Source organism: Polyergus mexicanus, unplaced genomic scaffold (assembly GCF_030449975.1).
Source record: "Polyergus mexicanus isolate NDT 795.1 unplaced genomic scaffold, iyPolMexi1.0 SCAF_11, whole genome shotgun sequence".
NCBI lineage: Eukaryota > Metazoa > Arthropoda > Insecta > Hymenoptera > Formicidae > Polyergus > Polyergus mexicanus.
In genome coordinates this window covers 1,509,239-1,535,814 of record NW_027223331.1, presented here as the reverse complement: position 1 = coordinate 1,535,814, position 26,576 = coordinate 1,509,239, and the positions used below count along the sequence as shown (strand labels likewise).

The 26,576-nt window shown below is 38.6% G+C and overlaps 2 protein-coding genes across 2 annotated transcripts; one reads left to right on the top strand and one right to left on the bottom strand.

Moving 5' to 3' along the window:
* The first annotated feature begins 1,236 nt into the window (after positions 1–1,236).
* LOC138937597 (nucleolar protein 9) lies at positions 1,237–4,185 on the top strand. Its single transcript, XM_070304004.1, has 2 exons — positions 1,237–1,402; positions 1,575–4,185. The coding sequence occupies exon 2, from the start codon at positions 1,601–1,603 to the stop codon at positions 3,401–3,403; it is 1,803 nt and encodes a 600-aa protein (XP_070160105.1). The 5' UTR covers positions 1,237–1,402; positions 1,575–1,600; the 3' UTR covers positions 3,404–4,185.
* Nvy (CBFA2/RUNX1 partner transcriptional co-repressor nervy) lies at positions 3,478–26,570 on the bottom strand. The gene is made up of 7 exons (XM_070304003.1): positions 26,211–26,570; positions 15,764–16,188; positions 14,549–14,695; positions 9,382–9,650; positions 6,944–7,584; positions 6,430–6,728; positions 3,478–6,011 (listed from the first exon to the last, which is right to left on the bottom strand). The coding sequence occupies exons 1-7, from the start codon at positions 26,566–26,568 to the stop codon at positions 5,763–5,765; spliced, it is 2,388 nt and encodes a 795-aa protein (XP_070160104.1). The 5' UTR covers positions 26,569–26,570; the 3' UTR covers positions 3,478–5,762.
* Between the last annotated feature and the right edge of the window lie 6 nt (positions 26,571–26,576).

Genomic DNA, 26,576 nt, shown 5'->3' with positions numbered 1-26,576 from the left:
ATAAAACATGTATAATAATTTATCATTGATGGAAATCTACCGAAAATTATTGTCGATAACATTACTGCTGAAGATAAAGTAGTGATAATAATATGATATACCAAAAATGAAATGATATACCAAAAAATATTCTATATGCGTTAGAGATATTTCGATAGAGATAATCATTTACAAAATATTCTTAAAAACTTACAAAGAATTATAAGATCCAGATTAATTATTACAAAAAATTGATGTCATTTACATGTTTATATATCCAATATCTCTCTAAAATATCTTTGAATTTTTCAAATAATTACCAATATTCGCGACTGTAAGAATAATGTATATAGAAATAAGATATATGCAAATAAGGAATAAATGTAAAAAAAATCAGTTCCAAAATTCGAATTGTATATATATATATACACGTAAATATAATTTTCATATAATTATAATATTTTATATATGTAATCATTATCACCGTAAATATCGATCAGCTAATGGCTGTGAAGAGATTACAGAAAAATAATTTTATCTATTTAAAAAAAAAATAAATATTCATTTTTTCAAAAGAAAACATTTATCGCTTAATCAATTGTAAAGTTTTATCCTGCACATTATTTGCAACAGCATCTCTAATATAACAAGATGAATGTCTCAGGAAAGAAAATGAGATTCAGTAATACAACTGTGCAATTCGTAATATGTAAAAACAAACAAATAATTATATAATTTACGCTCCTTTACTCACAGACCCGTTGCGTTGTCGAAGAAGCCGCTGAAGACGGACATTCTCAAACGCTCTCCCGAAACGCTGCGATATATGTGCTGCTTTTCCTCAAACAATTAAGAAAAGAGTCAACGAAATACTATCTTAGAAAGTTTCGCGGTTTTCGAAAGATGAAAACAATGCAGAATATCGAAAGATTTTTACTTATTCACATCTTTTAGGAACTTTTTTAAATTCACACTCGCGGAACGAGACGAAGTGTACGTTATACGCGCATCGGAGATGACGTCATGGCGGGAAGTATTTTTTTGAGCGCGAATTAGCAGCGCCACAGGATGTTCGTGTTAAACGTGCTCTGATTGGCCAAAAATGTTTTAGCTACTTTCGTTCTGATTGGCCAATTAGACGATTCGAAACTTTTACAGCATTAAACGGAACGCACTCAAGGCTGTGTTCCGATTCCCCACCCAGGTGCAACCGATATTATAGTATATGTCACGTATACTATAATATCGGGTGCATCCGGGTGGGGAATCGGAAATCGGAACACAGTTCAATACGTATATATCTCATGTTCTCGTGTGTTTGGTTTGTTTTCGAGAATAGGTTAAATGGTAGAAAGCACATGTCTCGCATAGATAGCATAATATATTTGAATTGATAAATATATTTAAAAATATATCTATAGAGGTAAAAATATATTATTTTATATATTATATACGCGCGTGTTTTTTATTAATTTATTTCATTTTTATTTACGTGAATAGTAATATCCAATATTAAGTCTGTAAAAGAAAAGAGGTATCGCACAGTGTGTATTGATTTAATGTCTCTAATTATAGCTATTTTTCTTTTAAATCAGGTACATTGATTGTCAAATCAATAAACATGACGGGAACACAAAAAGCCCGCGGGATAAAACGAAAGAAGAAACGTTCTCACACGCAAATGGTGAAAAAATTTGCTCGTCAAAGAAACTCTGGCAATAATTTGGATCAGGACACCTATCAGTACATGATTCGCATTCTCGAGTTGATGCGCAAAGATTTCTCTTCGTCCGAGGAGAAACTGATATTTGTACAAAATGTTTATCAGGAGGTGATAGGCCGCGAGATTGATTGTGCGCGTAATCAAATTGGATCTTGTGTCATGGATTCTCTCCTGAAATATGCTAGCTTGGAGGCAATTCAGAAACTTATACAGGCATTTGAATCCTCTCTGAGGCAATTGAGCAGCGACAAATTCGCTAGTCACGTTTTGCAAAAAATAATAATAGTCTGTGCTGATAGAGGTAATCAAGTTTCTATAGGTAAAGTTGCAACGGATAAGACAGAATTGGGAAAAACTATTGACGCTGTCATTGAAGTTAAGTCATCTGAAGTAGACTCTTACAACAATATTATTCTGAAGCTGAGCAGATATTTTCTTAACAATATAGAAGAGTTTGTGTTTGACACTTACGCTAATCACGTGTTACGGACAGTCATTAAATGTCTAGGAGGGCTAATTGAGAATAATGAAAGTAATAAAAAATCTACTGTGCCATCTCTCACAGATAGGCGTCCTGTGATACAAGATTATAAGGATCTATTGATACAAAGTTGCGATCGGTTGCAGAAATGGCCACAATTCTATCAATTTGGACAGCAAGAAATTACTTCTGGCTTAGTACAATGTATCTTATATTCTTTAAAAGACATTGACCAAAATTTAACAAAAGCCATTATCAAGAAAATTATGAAAGAATGTTTTAAAACAGAAGAAGACGAGAAATTATCGAATATATTTAACGCAGAATCCTCTAGCAGGATATTGGAAGCATGTCTGATGGTAGCACAGCCGAAAACTTTCACGAAACTATATAATATATATTTTGCTGAACATTTGAAACATTTGTGTCTGACACAGAATACTAATTTTAGTGTGCAAAGATTATTAGATTATTGCATTATCAAGGAACTCTTTGAAGAAATATTTGACAAAGTATCAGAATATTTTCCAAAAATCCTTAAACAAGGTTTCACTGGGATATTAGTCAGCACTGGAAATGCATGTTTAAGACTGCAAACAAAACAAGGTGCATTTGTCAATGCAATGATCAAACTACTGAAATGCGATACATCTACAGATGATCAAACACAGTTCATATGGTGCATAGTGACTTTGAAAAATTCAGCTCAATTAAAAGCTATGCCAAATAATTCACGACCACTCAATTTACATGGAAGTTTAATAATACAAGCCATACTGAATTTCAATAAACCTATCAAAATTGCGAATTCCTTATTGGAGATGAACAATGAAGAGTTATTGCAATTATTCAGCGATCCAAAGGGCAGTCGGATCTTGGATGCTTTTATGGATAGCAAATACATCGGCGAGAAGAGTAGGGAGAAATTATGTAAAAAACTGCAAGGCATTTGGGCAGAGTTAGCGAAAAGCACGCACGGATCTAGATGTGTGGACAAAATGTGGATATGGGCGCGTACGAATCAAAAACTCCTTATTATGGAGGAGTTGACCGTGGTTGGCAAATCTTTAGAATCCACAAAATCGGGCAAGATTATTTCCGCAAAATTAAACGTTCCATTGTTCGCGAGAAATAAAAAGAATTGGTCGGAGTCGCAAGGTAAAGAGGAGAAAACTAAAGCGTTATTCGCAGATATTATCGGAAAGACTCCTAGGAAATAAAAAATTGGGAAATATAATATAGCACGTCACGATATATAATGACTTCTTGTATATATTTATTAAATAAATGGCAAAATATTTGTATATTTTTTTTTCTTTTTTTTTTCAATTAGTTCTCTAAAGGATAAATAAAATCGAGTTAGCGCGTAATCCCTTATTATCTCCTTATTTTCGCGGAAAATGTTACGATGTATGTTTATGATTATTTAAAATTAAGAGCACAAAATATTTAATTGAAAAAAATCAGGCTTATACAATTAAATTTATCCCATTTTTAGCTAAACAAGTCGTAGGTACAATGAAAAGATCTGTTGATATTATTTCCTTTACGTTCTGACATAGAATAATCATTATATATTTTGTTAGTTTACAAATACATTTTATAATATCCATATCATACATCCCCACAACGCAATATGCCTAGGAAAAATTACAATAATTCATAGTCTAGATTTGAGCAAAGTTTTCTAATGCGTATGATCGATAAATCCACTTCATCTTCCCGTGTGTGACTAGACTTAAATATACATGATAATTATATCCTGAGGTGTGTGCTTGTAAAGTAAAAGATTCTAAGTTACATTAATCTCGTTACAATCATTAAACCTATCAATTGACTAGGATAAAGTCGATGCGATTAATTTTTTCATGTATGAAACATCGAGAGCAGCGTAGATACGCAATAAAATCAAATCACTTTTGTGTATCGGTGTAACTTTATGTGTTGCGTACATATCAATTTTATCTTGCACGATACATTTATGTTATTTTCATAACGATATTCTTCGGTGTAATACTGAGATACAGTAAAAAGTTATATTCACATGTGAAATAAGAGTACTCGTTCGTTTTACAAGAATAAAAACTAACTCGTCATAATTTTATACATCATAGATTCAACCGATATTAAAGGTAAAAAACATTTCTACCATTATTGCGTATAAAGAATCATATATTTTACCAGATTCTTATGATTCTTATAAATGAAGAAAAGAAAGCATTTTCTAAATTGCATCCAAACAAAGTTTGCCAATTGGACTTTGTTTCGTATATATGAAGAATTCAAATTGTTAATGGCGAAACGAAGCAAACGTCTACGCTAACGGGAGGAATTATTTTCGTAATACTACATTTACTGCTAATGTCGATTCGGAGCAGTACGAAATGCTGCGATTCATTGATCGAAGATATAGAGATTCATTCTGTTATTTATTATTCTTTCAATTGCAGAAAACGTTTAAGACACACATTATTTCTATTGTTTGCTTTAATCCTAGATCTAGATAATAAATGGATTGCGAAAATTTACGATTCAATAGTAGATAATAAAAAGCGGAATAGCTGGCACATAATGTTGATAAATGTGTACATTTATGACAGTGCTGTGCTTATTTCGGCGTTATCTATCCGAAAAAAACGCAAATATTTATGCAATCGGCTATACTATTTGATATGAAATCAGTCGCTCATTTTTGCGTGATTAAATGATAAATTCTAAAAACACATTTTTATCATACCGACATTTCACTCAAAAAATCGTATTTTATCTGAAAAGTCCCCAAATTTGAAAATGTGCTCCAATATCCTTTAGATATCTTTTGAACCGTCGTACCGTTATTATATAGTATAATTCAAAAATGGGATATCAAAACTGATCGATCACATATGAAGATTCGTATTTTTCTAATCGATTAAATAAACATTTACTATCGTACATTATCGCCTATTGACAGGACTAGAGAGTATCTATCCAAAAGATAACTGATCGTGTATCGAACCAGCATTTTTCAATGCTTTCTCTCTCTCTCTCTCTCTCTCTCTCTCTCTCTCTCTCTCTCTCTCTCCCTCTCTCTGTCACAAGTGGATAATCAATTTACTCAGTTCCATTAAACTAGATTCTTGTTCAGACTCGTCCATATTTCCAGATATATTACAAAAGAAATTTCAGTTTCGTAAAAAGAAAATGACAACGAGAATACGCAGAAGATGTATCGGTGAAGGATCTGCAGAAGATGGACGAATTAAAGAGAATTGACGCGGAAGAAATTCATTTTGTTGAAATACCTAATATCCAAAAATTAAAATTTGTCTTTATAGGATTGTTACATTTCTTTCTACTCTTCTCTTTCCTTTTAATCTTCATTCTCTCACACACAATTAGGAAATGAAAAGAAAAACGAAACTTAACAGATTGATTCTCGCTTTCGAAAATCAGACATTCAAATTTTCAGGAATGGATTCCCCCATTCGTTTCAATTCGTCCACTTTTTACACAAAAAACTCCGCCTTTGGATTTGCGCAATTAACGCGACTCGAAGTCGATCGATTTAATCAATCGGTTGTTTTTAGCTCCGCGACGTCACTTTCCCTTCGAGACGGACGCCATCGGCGTGGCGTCGACCTCGTTGACGCTCGTGGAAAGATTCGCGGCAACGACCCGGGGTGGACTACGCGAAGCCGATCTTCGTGACTCGCGCGGTGGCAGATTGTTACAGGTCGTATGATGACCGGCCTCCCAATCGCGATGCTGGCAAAACGAACCGCAGTACCGAGCGATCCCACAACCGCCGCAAGTCTCCAGAGCGGGTCTACCACAATTCCAACAACTCTGGAAAGAGCACGGAAAATTTCCTAATTGGAACTCTACTGATAAGATTTTCTGTATTTCTATTTAAATAATTTAATATTTAATTTTTGAATAACATAACAACTTAAAAATCGAGTGGAAAATAAAGAATATCTGGAAAAAATAGAATATTTAGATAAATTAGATAAATTTCATATCGCGTAAGAAAAATTAATTAATTAATAAGCTAAAAGAAATCAATTGAACAAACTACATTACATTAATTATAATTATGCTTGATTTGAAATTAATGTAAAAATAAATCTGCATACATCGATTGTTTAATTAATTAATGTAGATATGTATTATAAATATCTATACATATAATGAAGGTACATTTACATTTTTGGTATGTTTAACATTTTTTCCAAAAGACAATTAATTATGCGATTATACTTACGGATCCCATCATGCTAGTCAGGTGGATGTCCTTTTCGTCTTCGGCGGTCGAAGGTGCCGAATTCGTTGTTGTTGTCGGTGTCGTTACATTCCTGGCACTAGTCTCCACCGCATTCGAGTTCCCATGAACTCTCAGAAAGGAACCCTGACGGAGACTATTGTGATTCCTTTGAGATAGAGGAAGATCCAGTAACCGATGAACCCTCAAACGTTCGTTTGCCCTCGATTCCGCAACTGCAACTGCCACGGCGCGCTGCACTTCCGCCACTGCGGCTCTTTTCACTTCTAACACAGCTTCCTCTGCACATTCCAATAAATATTCCGATTAACATCCCTATGTCGTTATTATCGTCTTATTTGATTGTTTTAATTTCATTATTTCAAGCATTTTACAAACACGCATACATATATACCAATTTTTAACGTCATCTAGAAGTTTAGTAAAAATTCAAAGAATTTGTATCATATGATTTTCCGATATAATCAAAGATTTGTGAAATTTATTATGAAAATACCAGCTCTTCGTTTGACCTCAGCCACTCTGTCCTCAGTCGCCCTGATCGTCTGCGCGACGATCTCGCCTGATAATCGTTTCAGATTGCCATCCCGATCGCTAGTGGACGATTCAACCTGCACGCCGTTGGTCGACGAGGGATTGTTGCTATTGCCATTGTTGCCGTTGGTGCCGTTCTGTGCCGCGACCACACCTGGCGGTGGCGCCGCGGCTGCCGGACTGGAACATCCCCGTCGCTGCAGGATCGCCAATGCTCTCTTCGTTTTCTCGACCATGCCAAGGATGCAGTTGAGCATCACGTGGATATTCTTCCACTCGTCATCAAGACTGCCGCCGTTCTGCGTTTGCAAGCCGTGACCGATCGGCTGTTGCGACTGCTGGGTCAGATGATGCGGCGTGGAGAACGCGTTTATCTGATTAATCTGCACGAGGCTAGGCGGTACCGGGCTTGGACCGTGGCCGTGCGCGTGACCTTGAATCGACCCTCCCGCAGAGTGCAACGGATGGTACCAGCAATAGGATGGATCCGTCGGCGGCTGTTGCTGTTGCTGTTGCTGATGGTGATGATGACCACTCCATGGATTGGTAGACCTCTTGCCATACACTGGCATGTCGTCCAAAAGAACGCCGTTCTCGTAATATCTGTTAAAATTCGCTAATATTAACGGAAGAAAACAGAAATCGATGCTGTTAGTATGAAACAAAATTCAGTTTTGAGTCTGATACGATTAATCTTTAATTATTATATAATATCACAATCAATAATATTGGAAAAACTAAAGGACATGCTTAACATGCATTTCTTAATCATCGGCACGCGAAAATGTATTCAACAACTCGCCAGATTCCCGTATTGTTCGTTTTAGAGCGCCTCTCTATTCTTACACGGTCAATTGTTTAGGCATTCATCGCGTGGAGGTTGCCTGCGAATCAAAGACGACTGTCTATGTGTACGCGCTTACACCCACGTTTGCCGACATGCCGCGATGCGATGTGTATTAGCAGGATGCCGATAGGCACTCGAGGCAAGTTCGCCGGTACTCGTGGACGAAGGGGTAAGCGTGGGGGGGAAAGGGGGGAAGAACGCGATAGGGTGGTATTCGGGAAAGGTGGTGCCTCGATGATATATGGAAACGTCACCGGCAGACATATCGAGAGGAAGCCAGGGTGGCATTGCCAGGGCGCACACCGCGTTTTGTCGCCTTCGTATTCGCTTCATGGTGTCTCCCTCTCCCTCTCCCTCCCATCCACGTGCATATCATCCAGAGTGGAAATCCTAGCCGTTCGGTGCTGATTTCATCAGCACCTCGGATGCACAGTGAAGATGGCACGTGGAATTTATGCATTAAGATGATCGAAGTAATAATTTTCTTTTATATCTATTGTCAATCGCTTATAATTCGAAGATTTGATTACTGATGATCGTTAATGACTATTGAGAAAAATTCGATTTGAATTTTTCCAGAAAATATATATTTAAATTCGTTTAGTAAAATATATATTTTTCTCGAATCGCAAATTTTCTCTCACTTGAGATCGTCGAGATTTCTTGATTTAGCGCGTTGGAACATTTTCGCGCGAGTCATCCATATCAACGAAATGTTGAACAGAAGGCAATTTCGCATTAATGGGTGCCTGATCGCGATAAATATCGGCAAGAAACGCAGGCCGGCAGCCAAGATTTTTCCGAAACGACCGGCACATTTGCGGCTTGGCAAACGTAGTACGTGCGCGTGTACGCGCAGATGTGTGGCGTTCGTTATCGCGTGAATTATCGCTGTAAGCCAGCAAAGATTCCACGAGATCATGTCGCGTGAGACGCAATTTGTGCGATAATATACGCGCCCTCATTGTGCCTATTTCTCTCCGTCGATTGTGCGTGAAGAGAGAGAGAGAGAGGGGGAGGGAGGGAGGGAGGAGGGAGAGAGAGAGAGAGAGAGAGAGAGAGTTATTATGTTTACGCTTTCCACGATCAATTCGCAGATATTATAATTGATATTATGATACCTTTACATTTTAATAGCTGAATTACTCGCATAGATCAAATATAAAATTTTTATATATACAATTTTATTTTTATATTTAATATGTGAAATATAAATTGCATTTATCTTGAAAAACATAATTAAAGACTTGAATTTTATCTGAGACAAATATTTCTCATTCTCTCAATTTAAATACTCTAATACTATAAAATCATGAATAATATATACATATATAAATCGCTGAAATTGCATTTCTAATTTTTCTTGGCCTCATCTCGATCTTCATTTAATACGGCTCTTTGTCCATTATCAAACAACTCTTTTGTAATAGATTGGAGAGAAACAAAGTTTGATGAATCCATTCAAAAATCTATCGATGTCGCTCTTGACGATCGCGATCCACGATTTGAGAACCGATAGGAATACATAAAAAATGACGAGCGTTCACACTCACGGGGTGTCGGAGGCACGGCGCTTCGTCGTATGAGCGCCGGAATAATGATGCAACGCGCCCGTGGCGTTGCTGCCCGCCGCGTGCTGAATGGCACCGACGCCGGGATTAGAATTCGAGCGCATGGCGTAATGAGCGGAGCACTGATTACCGCCGCCGATTCCGTTCGCACCCCCGTGCTCGCCGAACACCTCGACGGACTCGCCGGACGGAACCAGTCCCACGGTCTCCAAAACGGCGGACTCGTTGGATCGGAGGAATTGCACGCAGCTCTGCGAACGTAAAAAAAGGATCGCCTTAATCCTTTCGCTATCATCATCTCAAATCGTTGTATTTATTCTGTAATATGCAAAGGGATGGAAACGTTTAAAATTACTGATTATTCAAATTTTCTAAAAAGGGGAATAATAGCAGATTGTTATAATGTTTGATTATAATAATTGATTATATATATATATATATATATATATATATATATATATAATAAAATATTAAATATAATAAATTAAATATTAAATATAATAATTAAATATTGTGTGTATCGTGATAAAAAAAATGCTATTATAATGTTTTTTTATTGAAAAATGTCACACACACACACACACGCGCGCGCGCGCGAATTAAAATATTATATATTATATGTAATAATTTCACATCAATTTTTATAAGATCTGTAAACTAGCAGAAAGTTGCAATACATTATAGAGGATGCTGAGAAGTATGTTAGATCTTTCCAGTCCTGAAACTGATTGGCTGGCCTGATCGCATCGGTTTCGACTTTTAATATTCGTTTCACTGCTTTCTTTATCGCCGTTCCCGCCACTCGCGCCCATCTAGTCGGAAGTTTCTCGTCGAGCCCCTTATTCCGCCGTGCCCTCTCTTGCCCCCAATACTCAGAAGTCGGCGTGGCAGGATGGGATTTATCGTTTCTAATTCAATATCGGTACCTTCCGTACCACCTCCTGTACTCCCCTCGCCATCTCTCGTCCCCTTCCTTTCGAGCTCTTTCGTTTTCACGACTTGCAATTAACGATCATCGATCGGGGGTCCAGATTACACGCGATGACCACTTGTACAACGTGTACATGTGTGAAAATATTCGCGAACAGCATTTAGCCGATCCTAAACGTTTCTACTTGAAAACTGACGATAACGAGAATCTTGAGAGAGAGAGAGATACTTTTGTGCGCGGATAAAACAATTAAATAAGTCAGACCTTTTTTAAATATACGTGTCAGCATAATAACTAATATAAAATATATACTGATTCTTCTATTTTTTTATAAATGCTGATATTTGATATTATTTTATACAAATCTCGATAGTATACATTTATCACATGTCACTCTTTCGTTGAAAATATCAACAAGACATCCTTTAAAGATGCTAATATAAACTCCTAATTTTCTCGCATCAATTTTTAACAAGTGCACACGTCGCAAAAAGCCTCTAGGATTTATATGACGTCGAGTTTCGCGATTATGGAGGAGATACCGAGGCTCAGGGGAAACCGGAAAACCAAGCCGTGTCCCGCCTTGCGACTTTCGATCCTCGCGCGCGCCTTCATTGCGCCGGCAGAAATGTAAATGCACGCTATTAATTTGCAATTCGTTATACCTCACCGGGAGCTCTCTGTCGTCCGGCGCGCCTCACTCTTTCCGTTTCACTCGCCTTCGAGACGGGCAACAGCTGCGGACAGTAGCGTGAGCGGAAGGATCCTATTAATCCCACGAGCCCGAATTTCGCGGTGTCGCAGAAATTAAAGTCACAGTGCGCTGCGTATTGATTGAGCAAAAATAACGAGCCTGCTCCTTTGCATCGGAGTTCGGCGAAACCGTTCAGTTTTGATAATTCCGACATATTACAAAGGAATTTATTCAAAATTCTACGTACGCCTCGAAAAGTAATCATCATTGCCATTTGGTTATTTCATTTTTTTTAGGATTGTTTTACTTTTGTATATTTTTATAATATTTTTTTTTATTATCTTTGTAATATTTTTATATTTATGTTGTAGATCGTTCTTTTGTGTATCTCTCGGAAAATAGAAATATTCCATGTCTCCTTCTTTCCTGATTTTATACGCAAGCGAATACGCTGCGTATATAAAAACCCCAAAATTTCTTTTGCAAATACTCTTAATTTTAATATACCATAGAAGCGTGTGTGTGTGTGTATCCGTAGAAAACGCATAAAGAAGCGCTAACGCACATTTCTTTTAACGTTAATTCCCCGTGAATTCGCATAAAAGTTACCGCTTGATATAAAATACGTGTAGCATGTCTTTGCTTTTCATTTTTTTTACGCAGATTAATAATTACGAGATACCGGATATTCAAACCAGCCAATCCATGCGTACATGGATGGCCAAAGTAGACTGGATTAAATCGTACATCTACGGATTTAGCGAGGAAAATTGCATGCAAGGGATAATTTTAAGGACGAGATTATATACATTACAGACAAACAGTTCCGAGCTCTCCGAATATTACAAAGATAATAATTCTTCGAAATGCAGCGTTATTTAATCGGTTCTTACCCGAGCAATTCTTTCCACCAAAGTCTAAATTATTTTGTAAAAAAAAAAAAAAAAAATACATTTCATAGATTTACGATAACGTAACTTTTCGCGAACTTTTTACTCTTGTCGCATAGAAAACATTTGACAAACGAAGGATCAATAAAACCATACATATACCTATATATTTCTATTATACTCCTGCTATTAGCAAAAAATTAAATAAGGTTTGCTGAATATGAGATCATGCGTGTCACGTATCATAGATAATATCGCGTGACTATTAAATTCTATATCTCGCGTGTATCCATTGCAATGTATCTCCCAAAGCGAGAGATTCAGGATGCAAAAATCATAGAGCTTTTTCCCGAGCCTTTCGTCTCGTTCCAAATCGCTCATCCATCTTGGAACAGCCTGGCGTGCTCCCATCGACGATCGGAAAGTAGCCTGGGAAAATAAAACAATCCACCAGCCGGCCAACCTTGCCTCTGTTGATTTTACGCGGGTCCTCCCGCGTCACGCTCGTTATACGAAGAGTGTCCTGGATCTAACACGCAATTTCTCACGCAGATTCCACGGTGTATTTAAAATTAGTTTCTCTCTGCTAATGATCTACGACGAAACGCTGTCGTCACTTGTAATTCCTGCATTATTCAACGTTAAATTCTTTGACAACTTGAAATTGAGAAGGAATGAAAAAGAATCGTTACGATATTCAATCATAGAATATTCGAATTTATATATTAAAATAATATTTTGTATAATCCTTTAACATTGTTGCCTAATTACCGCATCACGGTCGAATTAGTTAAAAATTGTAAAACCACAAAGAAATAAAATGGCGAATACACTGCCGCAGTCGCTGGTTTGGAAAATGAATTTTATAATCTGGGAAACTGGCATCTGATGTGCTAGCCGCTTATAGAGCTCGGTTTAAAATTTAACTAATGAATAATTAACCAGCACTTTTCCGTACAAGATACGAATCCAAGCATTATGCTACGGTGACATTTAAAAATTATATTGTTTTCATGTAATAAAAGAAATGAAAACATTCGTTTAACGCAAATAATTGCATTAATAATAATTAAAATCTACATAGATTTGGATAAAAATTTATTCCACTATTATAATTTACTTGGTTATTGTAAAGAGAACCTTTACCTTATATAAAATTTATATACGAACAATATATTTATTATTTATTAAGAGTAATTTTTATTTTCCAAGCTGTTAATGAAATAAAAAAACTTTTTGCTTTTCTTCAAGCATTTTATAGGGTGGGGGAGGGGGGCGGGGAATAAAAGCGCATTGCTTTGCATGAAATAATATATAATGATGACTCGTCTATTATCTTGAACGGCATACTTTATGTGTTCCCGCATACTAGCAACAATGTCACGGTAAGGCAAACACGTGAAAGGATTCAGGAGCGCGTATGTACCTGCGCCCAAGCGCAGTAGTGCATACAAATTTATGGGCCGACGCGCGACCCAAGTAAGAGAGAAAGACAGAGACAGAGAGAGGAAGATCAAACACGTGCGGCATCTTCGGGAGAACATGGACCGGTCCCTGCATAACAAACACCGCTTGTATAGTGATCTTCCCTATCTCGTTCGAGATACCGTTACCGTGCATTCCGCGGCGGATCTCTTGGAATGAGAATCGGCCACATGTGTCATCGATCTGCCAACAGCGGCATAATGTCCCGCGGGATTCGTCTCCCTTTTTCGTCGTGATATTCATCAGAGAGCGCAATAAAAAATTGAACGTGTGATCGCAAAACAAAATTGTCGCCTATTCTACAAAGTGCAATGAGATGCATGAGATTTTTTTTTTTTTTTTTTTTTTTTTTTTTTTTTTTATAGAAAAGACGCGTAAAATGTCAAAGATATTTATTTAAACAATGATAGAGATAAATTGTGCGAGATACGTAATATGAAAAGTATTTACATGTGCAATTATATGTCAAAAAAAATTTGATATTTGTTAATTACCTAATGATTTATAAAAAAATTACAATATGATTTTGTTCTGATTTATATATAAACGATTTATTCTGACTGCGACAGATCCTGGTCGCGAGATAGATAGGAATTTTTGCGGTGCAGAGAATGCGCGTCTTCATGCATCGTTACGCGCTACGTTATGATGCACGCGAGTGCAGTGATTTATGATCGTTGTAATGGTTCCAATAAAGCGTCAGGTTGTTCAAGGATCAGGCGTTACTGTTACACTCTTGTGACATTTTGCCGAATGTAGAAAATACATAAGAAGCAAAGTGTGTGAGTATTTTCATTGAAGATCATTGAAGATATTGAAATCTTGTCGTTGCTTTAATCTTTAATCAATGATTTTCATTGATTCAATTTAAGAGAGTATTCTTTTCTCTTACAACTTTCAATACACCAATATTAATGGAAACTTTATAAAAACGCGGATTCTTTCGAAATAAATCCTTAAGACAAAACTCAGTTATTACAAGATAAATTGTAGAAAATGGTAATAAAAGTATTGTTATATTTGAACAAAAAAAAATGCGATATATTATGTTATTACACGAATTCATTTCAGAACAAAACCACTAATTTTTCGTATTTTTGAAGATAAGTTTTATCGACTAGCTATAATAAATGCAAAAATCTATTTTACCTGATTATTCGCTCGGGCCGCGTTGCTCAGGTCCCTCTGTAGAGAAGGTAAAGTGTGCTTAAGGTACGGCAAGACGAAACTTCTGAGCGGGAAGTTGGTTGCCTCCTGCAACGCCGAGTGAAACTCCTCAGCGGTCATGCTACCGCTCTGAAAATTAACGGGACGACGAACGTTTAGTCGCCGCTTCGTGTAATTGAATCGTCGGCAAAAAGATCGGTAGAGCGAAACCGGAAAGCGTTTCCGGAACAAGTTGCGCGCGTGGCTTCGGTCGGATTTTGGTTTTGCGTTTGTCACGTGCCGCGATCGTTTTACAGTTAAGCACAGTCACCAGATGTCACGTTTCCGCGACGTATGCACGCTCGGTACACACGACGACATTATGCATTATGTACATATTTTGAATATTTACGAGCTGTTTAACGACACGGTCGTCGTCGATCAACTATGCTTCTTTTTTTCTCATCTCGTGCTGCGTACAGATCGCCAGATCTGACGCTTATTAGTCGCAGTTGGATCTCAATTTTTCATCACCTTATCATTCTTTATCATCTTATCTTTATCATTGTCAGAATATGAAATTACTGTAATTCAAACGTATCCTTTCACAATTAAGAAATTATCGGTTTCAAATTTTATTCCGATCAATTCTTCATTTATAAAAAATTAATCACACCCTATTGTATTTTTATCAACATTTTTATAAAAAAAAAAAATATTAATCATTTTTTAATAATATAAAATAATATCCATTGCAGAGAGAGATGCCTGCAACGTAACTGCAACATACTCTATGAATGCATTTGCACAAAATACGTTGACGCGTATCGCAAATTCTGCAATTTCAGCACATGACAGAAAATTCCGTCAGCTGGTACGCGTACCTTACTTATTGTTGGTACTGAAAGAGTTCGTAACTTCGGTAAAATCTCGTGTGCACCTAAGAGGATGCTTGGCCAAATAGCAGATGCAATGCGCGATAAGCTAACAGAGATCGCAGAATACAAGCTAACGGTTCATATCGCATAACTTCATAGAGCGCGTACCATAGTACCAAATTTATTGAAAAATTAATAAAAAATTAAATAAATTGCTAAAAAAGAAGTCGACATTTTCGATAATGTTCTTTTTTTTAATTTGAAATTAAAATTTCAAGTAGCTGCAAACATTTCTTTATATTTCAATTGTACTCGGCAAATAGAAGCATTATTCACCTACCAGAAGCGCGAGCACCAGCGCACGCACCGTGTCGCCCGTCTCCGTCGAGATATCGGTGGCGAATTGCACCAGAGTACCAAGCAGCCTCTTGAGCTTGCCGTGTCCGGCGAAGATGCTGCTGACGCATCTGGATGCACTACTACCGGTACCGTTCGCCAGCGCGGGGCCATCGCTCTGGTCGTCTGTCCTGGACCCAGCATTGACAGCACCAGACCCTTCCTCGAGCTCGGACTTGACTGATTGCGAAAGCAAAGGGCTGTCGTTGTCCGAAGACCTGGAGCAACCGGACGCGCCCTTGTACTCCGACCGAGAACCGTTTGTTTGTTTTTGTTGGCCGTGTCTTTGGTGCTGCTGAGACGAGGGCGAGTGCGCCTCTGGTTGAACCACTTCCTCCCGCGAGGATTTCTCCCGCGGACCGGAAGATGCTGCAACGAAAATCAGTTCTGGCATCCAGGTATATCTCTCACTCAAAGATAAATTCAGTTAGCTCCCTATGTAAAGAGAAATTGTATTTATCTTTAGATTATTTATCTTTAGTTATTTTTATTATTATTATTATTATTATTTATCTTTATTGTATTTAGTTCTTTATATAGGCACTTGTCAATCAACCATAAAATATGAATTCATTAATTTTTATTTTCATACCTATTATCATTTCCTAAACGATATATAAGAGATTTCCTAAACGATATATATAAAAGATAAAAAGAGAGATATAAAAGAAGAGTATATAAGCTTTCTCTGTTCAGATTTAAAAAAATATATTACTGCTTAGATTTCTGATTCGAAATATTCTCGATAAAATCTTTGAAAGTATCATCAGAGATCTACAATATATTTCGTCAATATAAAAATCATCATTGGATAATATTTTGATCGATACTGAAGATAAAGATACTATTTCATCGCGCGACTCGAAATCCATGACTCTAACGATGGGCCATTCGATAAAGACGCGAGACAAGCTCGCGAGAAGCGCAGAGACATTATTTACACACGGCGTACACACACGCATATCTCGAAGCGGAACCGTACAATGGCTCGGAAAGGCGCGGCAGGCGTCGCCGCAAACGTCGCGCTTTATGTCGCATATCCGGGAACGTCGAGCACGGTGCACGTGGAACGGGCAGTCGGCCGCACGCACGGCGCACGCACTCTTCCGCAGAAATATGCGCTTACGCATACCCGCACGCATATCTGCGTGCGTACCTGCGTGCGTGCGTGCGTGCGTGCGTACGCCCGCGCACACGGCATGCCCGCGCGTGGATGCAACGGATAACATGCAATTACGAGCCGTGTCATCCGCCTTGTCTTGTTCCGCTGTGCGCGCGCGTTATCTCCCGTGGAACGCCCGCGGCATGCGTGGCGAAAACGACGAGGGCATGCCGAGTATGCCGATAACGAAATGTTACAGACAGTAAACCCCCGTGGCGCATTTCGCGTAACGTCGATCAACAGCAACGAGATATTCTGTCCCTCGTTGGCGGGCTCCTTCGTCGCATCCGATCGATCGATCGATCGACAGGTTGTTGACAATTTATATGAATATTTATGCTCAAGAGAGAAGCTCCTTTCGCGATGAAACAGAAAGAAGCCTAAATTCTAATTTGCCGAAAACTTCTCTATCCATTCGTTAATTACAAACATCATATGTTTAATGCACATTTATATTTAATACATTTATTCTTATATATTTTAACATGGTTTTTTTATATAACAAAATATTTTATGTGAAGATATTAAAAATATAATATATACGCCTATAAAAAAAAAAAAAAAAAAAAATGTAGAAATATTAAAAATACTGGCAACAATATGGGTAAGGTTGTTGTATTTGAAAAATGAAAATTTGTCAAAATATAATTTGTAAAATTCCTACGATGCTAATTCAAGACAATCACGATTCATAAAATTTTTAAAAATATGCCAATATGATGCGATCACAACATTAAAATCGTAATCATATTCAAAGCCAAGAGCTATCATCATAATAGCATGTCAAATTTCTGACTTTGTGGCCGTTATACCTGTACACGCGCGCCATGGCTCGTTCATAATTAAAGAACAGCCGCAGGTATCCTATAAATGTGCATTAAAACGCATATTGATACGCGATATCAATGCGCACGTTTAACGCAATTACATGTCGATGCAACAATCGATTTGTACACGAAATATTCGAATAGGTATACGAAATTCTTATGCGTTAAGACTCTTCATAAATTATATGAATGACACTTCTTGTAATCAATTATTATCTTATTGTTAGATCAAGAACGGCATATTTCTCCCAACCATCGTTAAAATAATTAATCCTCAGATTAAGCAACGTGTAATGAGATGCCGAATAATTAATGCGGAACTCGAACTTTCCGCTAGAGTAACGCACAAGGGAACCGTCAGATAAGACGGTCAATCTGTTGGCGAAAAGGTAGGAGGGACGATCCCATTAAGCTAATGCAACTGATCGCCACAAGGCATTTTTGCGTGAGTGCGTGTAAATACATAGAGCAGAGGTGTGTCTAAGGAAAGAGAGAGAGAGAGATAGCGCGGTAAATAGCGAGAGAAGGAGGAGGAGGAGGTCGACGCTACCGTGTCACTACCACCTGACGCCGGTAGCCAGTAGGTAATTACCTGTACCTGAACTCTCGACAAACTAAACTGCCTCACGGCTTACGCGATATGATGGGGAGCCTGAGTACACACAGACGCCTTTCGCCGCCTGCGTATAAAGGGCGAGGTCGTGGTTACACAGGGCGTCGTCGTGATATCCCACGTGAAAAATCTCCTCCGATGGCCTCTGGTAACCGCCAGCCGGAAGATCGCGAATGACGATTATACGTATACATATATAATAGCCGCGATAGAACGATCGACCGAGTAAAAAAAAAAAAAAAAAAAAAAAAAAAAGGATAAGAAAAATCAGAAAATATTCGTGAAAATTGCAATCGTCCTTTTGATAGGAATTGGCTATTTCGCCCTTCGAGGGTCTCTCGAAATCGTGTACGCGAGGAATATAAATCATCGTTCTACCGTGGATTTAATAATAATTTGTCACGCGCTCCTTTCCGTTATCGACCGACGAATTAATTCGCCGGTTGATAAGCGAGCAGATAGGACAGTGCTTAATTACGATCTGTAAATTCAGATCGTAACATTTGTAATAATATTATTCCATTGTAATACGCCATAAATGCGTGATAAATGTAGCCCGTTCTCTCCCCGCTGTTGTTTATTCGCTATCGATTTATTAATGTTAATGTCGTTTTCCACGCGTGACAGTTCGAAGTCAAAGTAAAATATACCAGACACAAATTTAATTAATTACTTTAGTTACTTCAAACGTTTCCTTTTTCAATGTGCATATCCAAAACGGGTTTTGGCAAATTTCATTTCGATATAATTCGTCCCGGTTTCGATTCAGAGAGATTAAATAGAATCGAGCGAGCTGATAGGACGCGGCGGTTGTCTCTCTAATGACTTTACGATACGAAATCGTTGCCATGCATCTCCGTGGTATTATGATGGCACCAATGCGGGTGCAAGCATCCATTTTTCGATCGTGATGTCTCAATGCACTGTCGATTAAGTGGGCGCACAACGCGATGAAACAGAGATTAATTATTCTCGAAACGAGAGAATTCGACTCTCTCTCTCTCTCTCTCTCTCTCTCTCTCTCTCTCTCTCTCTTTCTCTATCTCTCAGAGCCTTCCTCAGTTCGAAAATTTTGTACAGAACGTATCGACAGCACATCCCAAATAAAATTATTTTCACAATTATGCAAGAGGCGCAAATCGCATGCGAATAATACATAAACAATGCAATTATGTAAATAGATTATAATGAAGTAATTAACGAACGTGATTATTGTCATACCGCCATATTATTCCATTACTGTGGCGACGAAAATAACTGTAATATCGCTGTGTCATGTATCTGGGATGTGATTACCACGTGGAATCTTTTAATAATTAGAAAGGCTAAAAAAAAGAAATCGAAAGAATGTCAGAATGAGATGTATCCCTTGCCTTAGATAGCTCAGATATACGTGTAAATCTCTCACAGGTACGCACAGGTGCGGATGCAGGCAAATATTGTCGATATTCTTTACGGATATATCCAAGGTTAAAGACCGTCAAAAAAAAAAAAAAAAAAAAAAACGTGCGCATATGCGCGACACGCGAATGTTTAATCAGCCTCGCGCTGCGATTGCACGCGACTGTCACTCAACTTTCTCCCGCGATCATGCCGCCGAGTTCCGTGACGTATGTACGATGCAACATACGTCTTTCGCTAGTATCGCGCAAACACGCACAGACACACATATGCGCGCGTATACGTTTACTCGTATGTACAAGAATCCCGGAGAGGAGATATCTAGCTCGGATGATGGTAATGGTACTGCCGCCGCCGTAGCTGCTGTTGCTGATGTTGCTATCCCTTCGGCCAGCTGTTACTTCCTGCAGCGGTTCTCCGTCCTTCTCTCTCGCGTCCGTCGTCCCAAAGGCTTATCAGAAGAAACGGAACGCGGCGCTCCTCTCCTTTGGCGATTTCGTTTGATCGTGACGAGCATCCGCGCCGCGTCCGATATTGTCGGATACTGTCTGCCATTCTTTATTGTAATAATAGAGGCCCAAGAGGGAGTTCAAGTTAAAAACCGACGATCCGGAAAAAATACAGAGATTAGGGAGCGTGGATACAGTAACGAAAGAAATATATAAAAGATCGGGAATTAAAATTTTTATACCATCAATTTTGGAAAAATACAAAATTCATTTCTATCATTTTCGAAATAAATATAATAGAAATACGATGATCGTTAGATTATATTTATGCCACAAAATTTAAGGATGTATATAAGGGAAGGTATATATTAACTTATATATATTGCAAAAAATTTCAGATAATCGCACCCGCTATTTTTTTAGCGGAGACCCGCTTTTGTCTTCGTGACGACAGAAAATCAAAGTTTACCCATATGGGTTGGCCTTGCGGACCATATGCGCGTGCACACACACACACACACATATGTACAAACACACATATGCACAACTCGGAGTCACGTCCTCCGGTGCCGCGAGCGAACTTTCTTTGAATGTTCTACTCACAAAGATATCCGTTCATTCCCGACATCGTCTACATATTTGGACAATATGTAATTTTAGCTATAAATTTGTGTATCAGAAAAATGTAGAACTTGTGATAAGATAAATGTCATCGATTTATCGTTTATCATGAAAATTTGTTCTGTCTCGTTTATGCGGCGCTTTTAACGCTAATGTGTAATCGTTTCATTTTTATTTTTATCTGACAAATATTAAAATCGCATTCAACATTATAACAGTGCAGAAGCGTTAAATTTGAGTTATATAGAAATGGATTTTTGCGTTCGTCCTTAACGCACCAAATGATTTCTCTCTCGCGCGTCCAATTGTTTCTTATAGAAACTCCTCGTTTCACGCGGTACATATCACGACCAGACATCCCGCAAACCACGAAGAAGTTCGCCGCAAACTATTACGTCAATCAACCGCTCCTTCCCCGAATTACTTTCGGCGTACAGTTACTGACCTAAGTATTCGCGCAATTAATCGTAATACATATTAGCGGCGAGTCATATTATTTTTCGATTCAGTAAAATTTCTATTATTTCGTAGAGCTATAAGATTTTTATAAAATTCTTTAAGAAGCATATCGAAAAATCAAAAATGAGAAAAAAAAGCTAGAAAGTCAATTGTACAAAAATTCTGAAAATATGTAAATTGCAAATTTTACAAAGAAAATTTAAAGTTTTAGGTCTGTTTATGATATTTTCTTATCAAATGATACGTGCAAAATGATGACAAATGCTATAAATTATTATTAATGTCGATTCGCGTTTAAACTTCCATTAAAATGTCATCTTGATACTTATTTTATTCGTAGACACAGATCGCCGACAAAAAAAAAAAAAAAAAAAAATTTGCACGCGACCACTAATCGCGTGTCTATCGAAAGTACAACCGAAATTAGCATCCCGGATTTACGCGCCCGAGACGGGTACGCAAGGTTTCGTGTAGGGGCAAGGTGGTCTTCGTGGGCGACGTTCGACGGGAGCGCGCGAAGAGGAGCGAGATCGATAAAGCACACGTGCTCCACGACGGCTGAGAGTCCCTGGCTGGAAGTAAGTACGGTGGGACTCAGCTGTCGCCTCCTAATTGCCGGGACAATGCAACAGATGGCTTTGATCGCAATTCCACCCCTCCCCTCCCCCATCTTCTCACTCTCCTTCCGTTCTCTCACCTCCTATCTCTTTTTCTTTCGCACTCTGTACCGCTGTCTCCTCTTTCTTCCGCCGCTCATGCCGTTTTTCCTCGCATCCTTCCTCCCGCGACTTTCCTCCCCGTCGATCCGACGTCACACGCGACTCCATGTGTTCGATTTCATCTCGCAGACTAACGTGCCTTAAGAACGTCGGGATTTTATTCCGATCATTGTTCTAATCTGGTCGGTTGCACGCTTGACAGTTAACGCGTTGTTTTTGTTATAACGGTTTTTTTTTCTTAAAGTGAGATGAGAGATGTTCCTCTAAACTATATTAAAATTAACTGAAACTCTCTAATAATTCTGAATCTTTTTCTGATTTCAGTTTCCCATAAATGTTAATCAACACTAATCACACGGTTGGACCGACTCCTCTAAATATAAGATTATATAAAGAGTTCCAAGATTAAGCAAACCTCGATTACTTTTAATTTAGTTCATAAATTTTATCGTTTATGGGAACCGCGGTCATAGAGAAAATCTTATTACACATTCTAGTTAATTCAAACTAATGGTTTGTAGAGAAATGGCTCCGCGCGCGCGCCCGAGTATATTTTCATTACTGTTCCAAAAGAACGTGTCAAACATAATTAACGGAATATCATCTCAACAGAGGAGATTAACCGGCTATTCGTTAATATATTTACTCTAAGCAGAGTCGCGAGATTTCGAACCGGCAGCGTCGAGCTAATATATTCCCCGTCCAGTATTACGGGTCCTCCAGTTTTATGAAACTCGCGCGGAGGTGAAGAGACGAGAGGGAGGGAGGGGGATGGGAGGGAGGAAGGAAGGAGGAGGAGGAGATCGCGCATACGCCGGGGAAGGGCACCAGATCGTAAGCCGTATCCGGTAGGTACGTAGATAGGTCGGTACACGCGGTGTGCGGGCGACTGTCGCGAAATATACCTCGATGCGAAGCGCCGGGGATGCCCCGGCGCGGCGCGGCGCGGCGCGACGCGGCGGATATGATATCAGCCCCGAGCAGAATCCCGGTGGAAGTGTTGGACGTGCCTTATCGCGTCTGGACCAGGCAGTCAGGCGGCGCACGAACCTAACCGACACACACCGGGCCAGCCAACCAAGTTGACTGACTGCTCGCAGGAGTTTCGCCGTCATCCCTCATGGAGCATCCTCTCTCCCCCTCCTCCCCCCTCACTCACTCTCTCTCTCTCTCTCTCTCTCTCTCTTTCTCGCGGTCGTATCGCACGCATGTGTTTGTTGCATTTATGCAGCTATATGAATACCGAGGTGTGTGTACGATCTCGGCGTTAAAGTATCATCAAATGCATAAATTTTTCGATTAACATGAAATTGATTTTTTCTGCCGAAAAAATTATTGTCATATGATATATTAGAAGCTTTCCTTGCGTTGCATTTTATAAAATAATAGTTGATCAGTCGATGCCGAGTGGTGGCATCGTCTCGTCGACGCCAGATCGTAATAATTTTCAGCAGGGTTGCATCAACAAGAACTTATCGATTCTAGGATAAATAGAGAGAGAAGGAAAGAGAGAGAGAGAGAGAGAGAGAGAGAGAGAGAGAGAACCCGCGCTCGGACGTGATGACGGGGCTTTGATGTGCCAGAAGGGGCTTTTTTTCCCGAGCCTCGGTTCTCAAGTTAGCTGCGGGCTCGCCGCCCGTCTAGATAACCAGCTCGAGCTGAATGTACGATTCGAGCGCGAAAGAGCGAGCGCGCGCGGACTCGATATACGGGTACCGTCATGCAATATTCCGAACTAATGTATGACGCGCGCCCACAGCGTGGGCTCTCGCGCGGACATCGAGGCGAGGTCGTTCCTTTTAATTTTCAGTTTCGAGGATCGGGGTCAACTTCCGATGAGGCTGCTCCGGGAAAGAGCGCCGTACGGTTTATTTCCAGCGGATCAGAATCGCAGACGTATTTAAAGTATTTTTTTTTAACAATTAAATTTTTCTTTAAATCTGTCTGTGCAGGGGAGGATAATGTCTTTATATTATACAACCTTAATTAAACCAGCGAATAGCAAAAATTGCTGAAGAAAAATTATTATAAAGTTGGCACGCGTGCGTTGAACTTGCACATGATTTACGTCAATCCAGCCTGTATGAAGCGTTTATACGCAGCTTTATATATTTTAATTAAAACTTCATTAACATTTATTGTTTTTTTCTTTTGTTACTTGTGTATAAATTTTAATTAAAAACTTAATTTTCGTTAGTAAATTATAAAAGATTGGTTGTCACGTGGCATAATCTTGACTCTGGCAAGTGACAGATTGTAAGCAACAGCTTGACAGCTGACAGCTGCGCGCTAAACGGTGAAATCCGTATTAAGTTAACAGAAAAAGTGTACGTGTATAATGTACCGTGTGAGAAAGACGCGAATCTGAAATTAGATAAACTACACTTACCGCACCTGTGCGCTATACGTTATCGACGTGCTCTCGAACGAGAATCGTCGATATATATCTCGAATTAACAGAATAGCGTAACGTGCTATTCAGCTGGGCTCTACCGAGTGATTTTTTTGTTTTTTTTTTCTTTTTCTTTTTACAGGCGTGCGATAGATCAGATAGACCAGAGTGTGATCACGTTGTAAATTTTTAAACGACACGTGTCACTCCATCCCGACGAGTTATTACAACATATTGCCGACTGGAATGGAAGTGAAGGAGGTATTAACAATTCTGAACGTCACATATTCGTTGCAACGAGATACTACGAATCATTGATTGGATTGAATTATAATTAAACATGAAGTAATAACGACAATCGCTCGCGTTGATAGCGGCCGCTAAAATTTCCATTGCGATCATATTTTTGCGCTTTTTAATGCGACAAAGAAAATTTTCTGCAATAACATCTATCCACGATAATAACAACTTTCCTAATGCATCTACGTAGCTCGTGAATCAAGAGTCCCTATACTTACATTTTTTACGATGCCACGTCAAGAGTCTACCGATATTTCCACGTACATTTTGCAAAGCATGACATTACAGACTATGAGACTAGACCGCGCAGAGAAATCAATAGATCAATACAAATTGATATTTACACTTTTCGCAAACAGACCAGCTTGCTCGATCGAATATTCCTCAAGAAAGATAAAAATATTCTTCTAAGAAAAATCTCGATTGCTAAATATTCGACTATAAGTTTCTAAAAAAAAAAAAAAAAAAACAAGACATTCCATAAAGCAGAAAAAAAAATTATTTTTAATATTATATTTAAAAAGATCAAAATATACATATATAATCACTAATTAATTATAGTCGGATCGACGATATCCTTTCAAAGATGCGTATGGAAAATACAAGAGGGGCCCAAATGTTTCGGCCAAATTTTGAACAAAAAGTTTTCTATAAACGTAGGCCGAAAAATGCTTCTTTAAAAAATTAGCATCCAAAAACTTCTGAGAGATCACGGTTATTTTATACATTTTTACAAATATCAGGGAAAGTATGGGTTTTTTAACAAAAAGTATCGAAACAAAAGTTGTAGAGAATTAAATTATCTTTCAAATAAAATCACAACGATTGTAGTATGTTCCAAGAAATTTATTAAGTTTCATTTTCTTTTTATTTCATTTTCTTTTCGTTTCATTTTCTTTTTACCTTCTGTTCTTCCTTTCATCTTCCTATGGTGATTGCTTTAAACAAAGCAGAAAAATTAAACCTTTTTAGTAGAATGACCAACAAGCAAGTTAAAAATTAAAAATCAGTTAAGGCCATAACAGCCTAAACGAAGAGTATTTTAAAAAAGCTCCACCATCGATTGCCGAAAAAATACTTTTTTGTACATTTGAAACTGGTTATGTCAAAACCTATGGAACGTACTACGATTATTTTGAGCTCATTTAAAAAATAATTTAATTCTTTACAACTTTTTAAGTACCTTTTGTTAAAAAACACATATCTTACCTGATATTTCTAAAAATGTATAAATAACCGTTCAGAGGTATTAATTTTTTAAGGAAGCATTTTTCGACTCATGTTTATCAGAAACTTTTTGTTCAGAATTAAATTTCCTATAAAATTTGAGTCTGGCCGGAATATTTAGGCCCACCCCGTATACTAGTTAACTCATTATTGTTCCTCCGCATCACGCGATCGATAATATTTTTTTCAGAGAGACATAAAGGAAAGAAATATATACTCACCCTTATTCTTCGCCTTGAGATCGAGATCGACCGGTAAAGAATCGACGGTATTGGGGACGGTCGTCGGTGGATGGCAGATAATACCGGAAGATTGCGGGGCGGGGGCGGCGGTGACAACCGTTGTAACCGTTGATGGTGGATTCGCGGTGGTGATGCCGTTGATATTGGTGACGGTCGTGGTGATAGCCGTCGCGGTCGAGACGGTGGGCGTCGCGACGGTCGTAGCCGCCAACGTAGACGACGGCGACGGCTGCTGGTAGCCACAGCATTCCTTTGTCTCTTCTTTAACCTTGACCTTGTGGAGGACCGTCGTCGTCGTCGTCGTCGTCGTTGTCGCCGCTCCGCCCTCCACTTTCATGCTCGCGG

Bases quoted from the DNA above. Each gene is read 5' to 3' on its own strand.
- Nvy (XM_070304003.1), bottom strand. From the start codon at position 26,568: ATGAAAGTGGAGGGCGGAGCGGCGACAACGACGACGACGACGACGACG. The intron at 16,189-26,210 runs GTGAGTATATAT...TTTTCGTTGCAG, and splicing joins TCTCAAGGCGAAGAATAAGG to CATCTTCCGGTCCGCGGGAG. The intron at 14,696-15,763 runs GTAGGTGAATAA...GTTAATTTTCAG, and splicing joins CGCTGGTGCTCGCGCTTCTG to AGCGGTAGCATGACCGCTGA.
- LOC138937597 (XM_070304004.1), top strand. From the start codon at position 1,601: ATGACGGGAACACAAAAAGCCCGCGGGATAAAACGAAAGAAGAAACGT.